We start from the raw sequence: 12,224 nt of genomic DNA on the forward strand, positions 1-12,224 counted from the left end.
GCATATAAACTGTTTCTAATCTAAAAACATATACAAAATTAACATACAATGTTATATCATGTGGGATTTTAGCTCAAGCATAACTTCTAATGCCCTTAATCTGTAAAAGGAGGAAATTTAGACTAGGTCATGTGAAGGAAGTTTTCCTTCTAGCACTAGTAATCCGAGGTCCTAAAATATTTGGCCAATTTCTCTCCATCATGCCCTCTAATGCATAAGTTGCAAACAATTTTTTTTCTAGCTAGAATGGAGACTTAGGCATGCTTGATTCATTTGCATACTTAGGCAACTAAACTGAGAGAAGGAAATGAGTATTTGTGGAGTACCTAGGAAGCACCAGGTGTATTTTCCTACATACCTGTTCTTCATGTTATTACTGCAAAGTAGATTTGCTTTGCAGATTAGTCAAGAGTCAGGATTTTGTTTTGTATCTACTTTTAATTAACCAAATTCAGTGACAGCCAGAATTAACTTCAGTAGTGAAACCTATATAACTCCACGTTTTTCCTAACATAATGCCTCTCAAATAAAATCTTTGCATATTTAAGGCTTAAATAAAAAGCATATTAGACTAAAATTATTTCTGTAATTTCCTGACTGGCAAGTTATATAACCTTATTCAATTTTAAAAACTCATTTCCATCTGTAGCTGAAGATATTAATATCCATAGACCTCACTAAGCAGCTGGGAGTTTTAACAATGACAGTTAATACTTACTCTGCCTGGGCCAGGCAATATACTAAACAATTTATAGGTTATTTTATTTAATGCTAACAGCCCTGCAAGGTAGGTAGGTAGGCAGTATCTCGGTTTTATAAATGCAGGAAACTGAGGCAAACAGGAATTAGTAACAACTCTCTAAGTGGAAAATGATTGAACCAGAAATTAATTCTAGTTCTGATTGATACCAGCCTAATTATTTCATAGCCTTTCAAATATTTAAATTTCTTGAAATTGTTACCTTTTGTTATGTGATAATAGTAATATTCCAATAATTTTGCTCAAGTTAAAAATTACAGAGATCTTTGGGTCCTACATGCAGGATTGAACATGGGCTGCCCTATGGGTTTAGTGGCTGTTTATGTCTTCATTTTATTTTTCTCAAAGATCTCTCATTCTAGTTCATGTATCTGGAAGCCTAAGAAATTCTCAATTCTCCCTCAAGGATCCTCATGCAGATAGACTCAAGAAGCTCCTTTTGTAGACCTGACCAGGAATGTAACTGTGGCAGTGTGCCTCTAAAAAGGTGCACTCATACTCCTACTTATATGTGAATCAACGCAAGGGATATTTCCCTGATAACATCCAGTGTCTCACCTTCGAAGTAAGACAGTGTTCCTTGGTTTCACTGGCATATGACATGTATGACATTGCTCACACTGATTTAGGTACTGTATGACTACTGCATCAGCTGGCTACTTAGGTGACCTGAGTGTTTACAAGAACTGCTTTAGTCCAAACAGTAAATAATGGTCCTGATGGAGCTCCCATGACTGTTACTTAGTTTTCCGCCCTATGCATCCACTCAAAGTTTTAACCCTCACCTCAGGGGACATTTGGCAATGTCTGGAGGAGAGGTTTTAGTTGTCACAACTGGGGACAAGAGTTGCTATTGGCAACTAGTTGCAATTGGCATGGGAGGGATGCTGCTAAATGTCCTATGATTCACAGAATAGCCCCCACAACAAAGAATTAGCCACCTCCAAATGTCAAATGTCAACTGAGGTATATGCAATAAAGATACTGGATACTGGTGAAATAAAAAAACTAGCCACAAAAGACAATGAGTACAGGAGCTGCCCCGGTAGAGGTCATAACCTAAGAAGAAATACCACTTTATATATACGTTAATCCAAAGAGTCCACACAATATTTGTATTTAAATACTTTTATTTTCATTTCACAAAAAAGCAACAGTGTTTGCAGTTACACATGCCTTTCAGTCAGTGCTGGTCATATGCAAAACAAGTTATCAGAAATATAAAGAAAAATAAGCCTTTTCCCTTTACAAGTGAAACAACACAATTTGCATATACAATATTATATATACATATTTTCAAAATCTTTCACAAAAGACAGATTATGATACAAATTTAGAATTCCACCCACAAGCTCAGACTCAAGGAATTGAAGATCTCTATAGGTGTTTAAATATAAAAATGTAATACCTTTACAAGTTTCCAAGTGACTACTTTCCAAAGTATTTGAAAGAGGCTATTCTTCACAGCAACATGGAACACTTGGCTTTAATCAAGACAGCTAGCTGTAAGACTAAGTTTCGTCTCAATCTGAGTTTGTTGATTAATGCAAATGCTCCAATTATGCCATAATTCTCATTTTATATACACATACATACACAGCGTATTATTGTACTGATGGTTTATAAAGTCCAATTTCTGGAGCATTTCCTTCAGCTAAGCCATGACCTTTACTTCCTTTGAAGTATTTTAAGTTAAGAACTGTTCAGAAATATCACTAATGACTACCATGACTAACTCTGAAAAGGTGCCCTTTTTTCTTTTCTTCTGATCAAATTTAAATGTGTCATGAATCAACTTAGTTTTTTCTATGGCAGCAGGTATAAGTAACAGCAAAGTATAGGCTTTTTCAACACTAGAACCTGAGAGTTTGATATACAGTATATAACATTTCTTTGAAAATTTTCTAGGAGTTCTATCATTCAATATTTCCAAAACAGTAATATGGCAAATCTTCAGCATGGAGTAGTAGTGTCAGAAATGGGAAAACAAACAATGCTAAGAGACTTGAAGGAAGGGAAGAGAGCAGAGAGGGAGGCGGGGAGGATGTGTGCATATGCATTTTCTCTGATGCAGACAAATGTGGAGTTTTAACATTTACCATATGGTAGATGAAGAGACAGTGTGATGTAAGAATGCTTAAAGTGAACATACAGTTCTGGATACATGATATGCACACAAAATACAAGGCTAATGAGGCAGCAATGGCTTAAATTTGTGAATGCCAGTGAAGAAAAACACCTAACAGTGTAGGCACTAAAGACAAAAAGGAAAGCACACAATGGAGAACAGCGGAGAAAGATGCAGTCACACAAAATAACTCTGGGTAGGAAAGGGCTAACTTGTCTTGCCACATGTGGGGGATGAAAGATAGAAAATTCCTTTTGGATTTAGTTTTGGGGCTCATGTTCTATTCATCGGAGCCATGTCAATAACTCAAAAGGGTCACTCCAACAAACAATTTCTACCAGGTACACAAGCTATGCAATTGATGGAATCATAACAGACTTCTATAGATGAACCACAAGTCCAGGCCTCAAGAATAAGCTACTCTTAAGGGTTTGCAAATGAGTTCTAGACAGCACTCTTATTGGCTTATCAGCTTCGCCGGTTTACCAGTTACTAAAAGATGTACGAGCAATGAAGTTTAAACACATCTTTATTCAATACTGTCCTCTTGCCTTTCTAGAATTTACAAAAGCACAGGTCCCTTTTCACTATCTCATTCAATTTGAATCAACATAAGAAATGCTGGATCTAATTAGCTTTCACAACTCAACCATAGCCGAGTGTCTTCTCCTGTTTTATCTGCTGCACACTTGTTGCCATTAGTTACATCACTACACTGCTATACCTTCCAGCCAGACGGCAGGGATTTAGTAGGTCTTTATTTTTGTTAGGTACAGTCAGGTCCCTTGCAAGGGACTTAGTGTTAAAGGAAAATAATGGGGGAAAAAAGAAGCAAATGATATATGTGCATCTATATACTTGTATCCTTAATGGAATAGATCCTAGAGAATGAAATAAAATAACCACATATGTAGGAAAAGAAGAAGTGAGGTGTCATATTACGAAACTCAACTTTCATTAGGTCCCTACATAGCCATGCAAAAGACTACAAAATGAAATAAAGATATGAAAACATATTTATACTTATTAAGAATATTCCCCTACCAAAAATAGAAATCTCTCCAAAACAGATAAGTAAACAACACACAACTATTCTACTTGCTATTGCCAACACAGGCAATAAGGAAAGGGGAGGATGGGAGATTTGTCATACACTGATCCTCGATTTTCATTAGGTACCTATATATCCATGCAAAGGACTAGGTACAAAACCAATAACATGAAAACATTTATATACATCTTTAAAAAGTATAGACACTGTCCTTTCCCCCTAACTACTACCCACCCAAAGAACCCCTCCCCACACAAAAAATTAAACAATAAAAAACTTCCAAGATATGAAACCATTGCCCCTGCAGGCAATGAGGGAAGGGAAACAGAGGAGAGTTATCATACGTCTGGACCTCCATGTTTCATTATATACATACATGTCCCAGCAGAGGACTGGGTACCACATTATATAACACAGAATGTAGCAAATATTTATATACATTAAAATGTGTGTGTATAGTATATAAATATGTGTGTCCTTGTGTGTGTATACACACACACACACACACACACACACATACACACACCCAGACACCCCCCAAAAGAAACCAAACATCTATTCTACCATTGCCCCCTAGGCAATGAGGGATGGGGAGTATGGGATATTTTTCATAGAGTTAATCTCAACTTTATTACTATTAAGTACCTAAGTGGTCATACAAAGGACCAGATTCAAAATGAAGTTAACACCAAAAAGGGGCAAAACATTTATATACATTAAAAAATTATATATCTTGCCTTTTCCTCTCACAATCTCACTCCTCATTAAAACCCTCAAAAGCAAAAAACCAAAACCCAAGCCCTGTAGTGCTCATATACTATTTGCTTGTGTACACAGGCTCTGAGGAAGGGAAAGAATATTTACCACATTCCTGGGTCTGGGTCCCTCATTACATTTGATTCCTACAACTCTAAACAAAAAAACTGTGTTGAGAGTGAAAGAACAACAACAACAACAACTAGCAAACTTTTATATACATTAAAAAAAAAGACACACCCAGAAATTCCCCCACCTCCCCCCACCAAAAAAATAAATCCCTTAAACTACTCTACTAGTCATTGCCAAAACAGGCAATAAGGGAAGGGGAGAAGGGGAGATTTTTTCATAGAATGAACCTCAATTTTCATTACGTACCTAAGTATCCATGGAAAGGCCTTGGCACACAATGAAGTAACAGGAAAAAGAAGCAAGAACATTTATATACATTTCTAAAAGTGCACACCCCACCATCCTGGAGATAGGGAGATGGAGTAAAAAAGAAAAACCATCTATACTACTCTATAATTATTGCCCACAGAGGCAATAAGGAAAGGGGAAAAGAGGAGATTTTCATACATCCGGACCTCCACGTTTCATTAGGTACCTGTAAGTCCAAGCAATGGACTGGGTACAGCATGAAATAATACAATATAGTAATGAAAAGTATATATACATTTTTAAAAAGTATATAATCTGCCCTTAGATCCCTCCCACCCCTCAAAACTTCAAAAAATCCAAGCTACTTCAAAATTATTGCCCATATACATAAAAAGGGTTAAGGGAGAAGAGACTGTTATACATCTATAACTCCACAGCTCATTAGGAACCTACACGTCCAAGTGAAGGACCGGGTACCCAATTAAACACTATAATAAAGAAGTAAAAATATGTACATACATATACAAAAGTATATACCCCAATACCCACAGAAGAATCCCTGAAGCTAATCAACTACTCTCTTAGACACCTGCCCACACAGGCAATCTAAGGGAAGGGGACAAGAGGAGAGTTGTTACAGGCTGAACCTCAATTTTCTTCATATATCCATGTAAAGGACAAGGTAAGAAAGGCTGTGACAGAAAAGTAGCAAAAACATTTATATACATGTTTAAAGTATATACTCTTACCCTGAAACCATTTTCTCTCTCCTAGCAAAAATCTTCAATAAACCCAAACTACTCTAAGTATTGCCCACATAGGCAATAAGGGAAAGGGAAAAGAGGAGACTGTTATACATCTGGAACTCCATGGTTCATTAGGTACCATTCAGTCTGGGCACCCGATGAATTAATACAATGTAGTAGTAAAAACAAGTATATACATTAAGTGCATTTTCCTACCTTCCCCATCCCTCCCGTTCACCTCAAATACTCCACTTGACAACTGCTCTGTTAGCTACTGCCTAGCAGTCAATAAGGGATGAGGAGAATGGGAGACTGTTACACATTGAGATCTCCACATTTCATTGGTACTTTCATGTCTATGACGACACAGTATGAACTAAATTAGTAATACAATGTAGTAGCAAGTATATTTATATACATTAAGTGCATACTCCACTCTCTCCCACACCCCAAAACAAAACAAACTACTCTATTAGCTACTGCCTAAATAGGCAATAAGGAAAAGGGAAAAGAGGAGATTTGTCATACTCTGAACCTGTTTTCATTATATATGCATCCATACAAGGAAACAAGTATAAAATGAAGTATAAAAAGGTGGCATAATATTTATACACACTTGAAAGAATACACAACCCCAGCTCCCAAGACTAGATCAAAACAACAGCAACTAGGACTGCTCTGTTAGTTACTGTCCATGAGAACAATAAGGATAAAGGCAAAGGGAACATCTGTCATGCTTTTGGACCACCACGTTTTAGCTACACGTCCACAAAATGGATGAATGAAATACAAAATGAAATAACACAAAATAGCAAAAACATCTGTACACACTTTTAAAAGAACATACTCTGCTCTCCTCTCAACATCACCACCTTCTTCCAAAGAAGGAAACCAAATAACTAGTCTGTAGCTATTGCCCATATAGGTAACATGGGAAGGGTAGATGAAATTTTCATAGGATGATATATCACCCTTCATCAGGAAAAAAATATATAAAATGAAATAATACAAAACTCTCAAAAACATATATATACATTTTAAAAGTATATACTCCCAAAAAACCCACTGAAAAAAAAATCGATCAACTTTTCTATTAGCTATCACCCACGCAGGCAATAAGGTTAAGGGAAGAGATTTACCATACTTTTGCACCTCCACTTTTATGTGGTACTTACTTGGTAAAGCAGGGAATGCAGTACAAAATAAAAGAATGCAAAAACAAGCAAATATATATACCTTAGTTTTTAAAAATACAAATGGGGTAAAGGGGGAAGGAAGCTCTTTAAAAAGAGATTTAATTCCCCTAAATACAAAAGTAACAATGGCAAAGATGAGAAGAAAAGCTACGTCCTATCCATGACCTCAGTTTTTAGAGAGGCCTAAGTAACAAAATCCAGATCTAGTTTTGCAGCCCAGGAACTGCTCTCCTTGGAAGTGGCTCATCTGAGATGTATTTGCCTTCCCTGTAGCCCTGTGAAACATGGGGATTATGTGAATGTTTAGCAATCTGATGGCAGATTATGGTTCCAGGTACTTTGGTTTGAACAGACTCTTTTTAAAATCTACCTCAACAAGCTGTCAGTAATCCAACAAAATCAACACTTAACTCTTTTTTTTTTTTTTTTTTTTTTTTTTTTTTAGACAGTCTCACTCTGTTACCCAGGCTGTAGTGCAGCGGCATAACCTTGGCTCACTGCACCCTCCACCTCCTGGGTTCAAGTAATTCTCATGCCTACCAAGTAGCTGGGATTACAGGTGTGCACCACCACGCCCAGCTAATTTTCATATTTTTAGTAGAGGCGGGGTTTTGCCATGTTGGCCAGGCTGGTCTAGAACTCCAGGCTGGTCTGGAATGGTCCTCCCACCTTGGCATCCCAAAATACTGGGATTACAGGCGTGAGCCACCGCACCCAGCCAACACTTAATTGATTTCTTATTTCCTGATAGAAAGGATTCTGTTTAGTACCCTATAATACTGATGCAGCTTGATTTGCTCTCTATACCCAGGAGTCTTCTGACAACTCTTCTGTTCCTATGGTGGCTAATGTCCCATAAAATGGAAACACATATGGCAAAGAAAATTAAAGTAGAACCTGTGATACTAGGAAAGTTCATGAATGCTGAAACAATGACAACAAAATTTCATTTAAAGAGACTTAAATAAAACAGGATGAAGGAAGGCCCAAGCTTATAGTGAAGCTGATACTACTTGCAGTTTAATATATCTAACCATTTTATATTAACAGAACAAACTGGACTCATCCAATTCCTACATTCATAACTTTTTAGATCTCCAAAGCATAAATATTTCTTCCACAATTCTAGATTTCCAATTCTCTTTTTTTAAATAATCTAGTATGATGTCCCTTTTATATTCAAGTAGACCTCTCTGCAATGAGAACACTTGTTCAACAAGTACTTGTGTCATGAATCTGTGTGCTTAAATAAAAGAAGCATACTGTGACTTTTGTGCTTCAGTCTGAGTTCTCAGAAATACAGTGGCTAAGACAATGTTTTGAGAAGATAAAACTTTGAAAGCTACCATTATACCTATTATACCGCAAATTCTACCTCTCATTTAACCTCACCTTCCTGATGTAGTTTTTAGAAGTCCTAGATAGATGGGTTAGTTCAATATTAAAATTATGGAATTCTGTGGGAAAAACTGAGGCAAGGCCTACTAAAACTACAAATAATTAAGGTAAGGGCAAGAACAACAAAAACCTACAACTACTATGGGTCTGGTATCAAGGGAATGAACAGCCTTTGAGTAATAAAGATAGCAATGGATCATGAGTTATCTCTTTTTTAGGCCAAGTTTTGATAAGGTTTTACTCATAACAGTACCTCCCACACCACACATACACACACACAGTGAGAGAGAGAGAAAGAGAGAGACAGAGAGAGACAGAGAGAGAGAGAGAGAGACAGAGACAGAGAGAGACAGAGAGAGGGAGAGAAATGATATAATTCAAGACAAGATTTGCCATATGCAGAGTTAACTAACATACATTACAGGAGTGATGTCAAGAAGCACAGGTAAAACTGAAGAATCTTAACTGATCTTGAGAAGTTACAAAATTTAAATTTTGTATCAAAGTGGAATTTAGTACAACATGGTAAAAAACCAGCAACAACAACAAAATTCTCAAAAGTTTAGTATTTTTCCCTCACTCCAAAAATATAAAAACACATTAACTTTCACTATCAACTAAATTATCATTCATTTAACCAAAGCACAAGAATAAAGACTTACAATCACCTCAGTTGAATAAGACATACTTAGATGATTCTGTGATTCTCAGGATATAATATTTTCTACTCTAAAACAGATAAGGTTTAGAAAAGACTAAATTGGGGAAAACACACTAGGATTAAAGACGACTATTTTTTTAGCTTACCAGCCTTTTAAATTTTATTATATAAAAATATTTTCATAAAATAAAATATAATTTTATTCACAATTCCACACATTCTAACTTTATACCTGCTGAATAAAAAAGGTGACCTTTCCCACTCTCTGACTCTGTGGAGTGTTTTAAGTGCTCACAAATGGGTAACTACCCTTTTTATGTACATAGAAACTGTTTTCAAACATATAAAGTTCTCAATAGTTATTAGGAAGACAGCTTTTCTCCTAAGAATCAAAGAAACACAACAATCTAGGTATAAGTCTGCATAGCTCAAAAATTCAAGTACAGTATTTCTCTTTCAGAAGGAGTAAAATGCTATACAGCTTTGGACATCCTCCCTCATTTTTCTTTCTTTCCTTCTTTGACCACTCCTTTTATGCTAGTTTGGACACACAAAAAAGAAAAACTATAATTTTTAACTAAACAAAAGCACGATTTCTGATAGTGAAAAAAATTCAAAGCCCACCATACTAAACACGAATTCAAGTTACTCCTATCCCACATTCTCTTTGTTCCTTTAAGGTACTATGGTGAACTTCAAATAATTTTTTTTTTCAATTTCTCAAAGGCCCTGTTTTAAAATACGCTTATAATATGCTACACTATCATATAAAATGAAAATTCACACATGGGTATGATTCAGAGAGAAAGTTTCTATGATCTATGATGCCAAAAGGCAACTTAAATTGCATTCTTAGTAATAGCGATAAAAGTCACAATGAAAAACACTGGTGTTAGCAAAATGCTTGCCACGAATGTAGAAATACTAACCTAAAGTATATCTACGGCAGGGAGTGATAAAGGTGTACAGATTTGGGGACTATCACCGTTTATGAATGAAATAATTTTAATTAAAGTTAACTCAGTTTGGAACAGTTTCCTATGGTAACTCTATAAAAGATGAAAAAGAAAGTCTTAAATATTCAAAACATTTAACCTTTTGGCCTTGTTTAGCTTTTCAATACAACAAAAATTTTAAAAATCTGTAGCACCTGGCTATTCTGCAGGAAAAAAACCACAATAGTTACAGACATTATTTAACCTTTTTTTCAGAAAAATAAAGAATTAATCAAAACCCCAAATCAAAGTAGATTTGCACACCTGAGGTCGGTTCTTACAGTGCATGCTTTATTGTCTTCATTATCATATTCTTCAGAGCTAACTTTGTACCACATTCCAATACCATCTATCAATAAGAAGCAACAGATGGCTGACAAATCAGCGGCCTGCAGTGATGGTGGCTCTTAGGGTAGAACTTTCCTTGTTTTACTATGTCAGTAACTTTCTGTATACTGAGGAATAGAACAGAATTCCAAAACAGGGTTTTTTTCCCCCATTTGTGTATCTTCAAAGTAGAAAAATTACTCATTGTTTTTGTAGATGGTTGGCATTTAGGTGAATATAATTTTATAATAAATAACTACATACTGCCCAAAGACATTTCAGAAAAGACGGATGAAAAATACAGTCAGGCCCTGAGCTAACTAGAACTCCTAAGAGTGCAAACAACTTGGCAGCGATCCTGGCTTTATCTTGGCTTTTGAAAAAGCAGCAGAGCCCAAGCTTACAAGCTCTCTGAATGGGCGACAAAATGAGGTGCGGTTGTGCATGCTACAGCCACCATGTGAGACTTTTGAGGTTCTTCTCCATCCACTGGATATTCAACTGAATGACTTCCAAAGCCTCCTGGACACAACGAAGCCGGAAGGTTGCCTCTGACTGATTTTCAAAGAATGCCTGAACCTGTAAGTTCCACACAGAAGAATTTCAAAAGAAGGACAATAAACCTTAGGTAACTCCAGCTTTTAAAATAAGCTTTAACTTAGTGATGGCTATGCTGCTATCTTGAAAGCAGTAGAAAGAAGTACTTTAATATTCAAGGTATCTACATGGAGTTCCCAATCAATATGGTGATATCTGAAATAATTTTAAAAAGGAAATCTTTTTACTGCCACACAGATACACTTTTTCTAACTTAAAATGGAACTGAGGAGATGTTTAAGTAACAATAAATAAGGTAGAGTCCAAAGGCTTGGTGCTATGAATTCACCCTAAGAATGCAATTCTTCTGAACAATTTTATGACCCCTTAAATTATTTATATTAGGGAGACAAGGGAAGAGAATGGAATCAGAATTTTTCCTCATTATCATATATGCCACCCTCTAGAAGTAATCACAATGCTGAATCATTGGTACTGATTAAGGAAGACAGAGACAAGAGACAGGAATTAGCACGAAAATCCACCATCTCCCTTAAACTGAGCAGCCTGGCCGGGGTGTGCGGAGGGTTGCCCAGTCTCTGTATTAGCATTTTATAAAACCAACCTCAGATAAATGTGCCTTTGTTGAAAACAGGTAAGTTGATCCAGCAACAATACTTTGTATAGTATAGGACCCCAGATGGAACCTGAAGAAACACAAAACCAAGAGCAAAAAAATTTGGCAGCTGCTGGTAAAACATTGTTCCTGAGTGCAAAGGAGTCTTTAATGACAGAGTGGAATCCTCCTTCCGGAACCACAGCTGAGGAAACCGGGGTAGCCCTATGCATACTTATTGCTGGCGGGAAAGAAAGGTGGGCAGAAAAAGGGAAGAGTTCAGAACATGCAGACAAATTATTAATCCGCTTAATATCGTCGAAGATCACACTGTACACCCAGAAATGCCGTTATGGATTTAAAAGAAGCAAAAAGCCTACATCTGCATCTAGCTGAATGTGAGTTCTTAACTGATGCCTTGGCAATGCAGAGGTATTTTTCAATACGCATAGCTAAACGGTTGCTGTGTAACCCGGTGCCAAGCAAGGCTAGCCTTAATTAGAACTTAGATGGAATGCTACTGTTAAATGATTCATGCTATGGAATTATGTTAACAAATGTGAAAATTTCCGGATGTTTCAATTAAACTGTCATGGAAGTATTTTTCCTCTCACAGAAAATCCTAACTTCTGTGAGCCAACACAACACTGGGAGCTTTTTTCAAATGCACAA

The 12,224-nt window shown here is 36.4% G+C and overlaps 1 protein-coding gene across 1 annotated transcript in view; it reads right to left on the reverse strand.

Annotated features, from left to right (window-relative positions):
• Positions 1–1,872: 1,872 nt before the first annotated feature.
• The window catches only part of LNPEP (leucyl and cystinyl aminopeptidase), a 112,436-nt gene continuing 102,084 nt past the window's right edge, over positions 1,873–12,224 (reverse strand). The window contains exons 17-18 of the mRNA XM_010357238.2: positions 11,562–11,643; positions 1,873–10,978 (exon numbers count right to left, since the gene is read on the reverse strand). Of these exons, the coding sequence (XP_010355540.2) occupies positions 10,847–10,978; positions 11,562–11,643 (214 nt within the window). The 3' untranslated portion in view covers positions 1,873–10,846. The remainder of the gene's footprint in view (positions 10,979–11,561; positions 11,644–12,224) is intronic.

Source organism: Rhinopithecus roxellana, chromosome 3 (assembly GCF_007565055.1).
Source record: "Rhinopithecus roxellana isolate Shanxi Qingling chromosome 3, ASM756505v1, whole genome shotgun sequence".
Taxonomy (NCBI): domain Eukaryota; kingdom Metazoa; phylum Chordata; class Mammalia; order Primates; family Cercopithecidae; genus Rhinopithecus; species Rhinopithecus roxellana.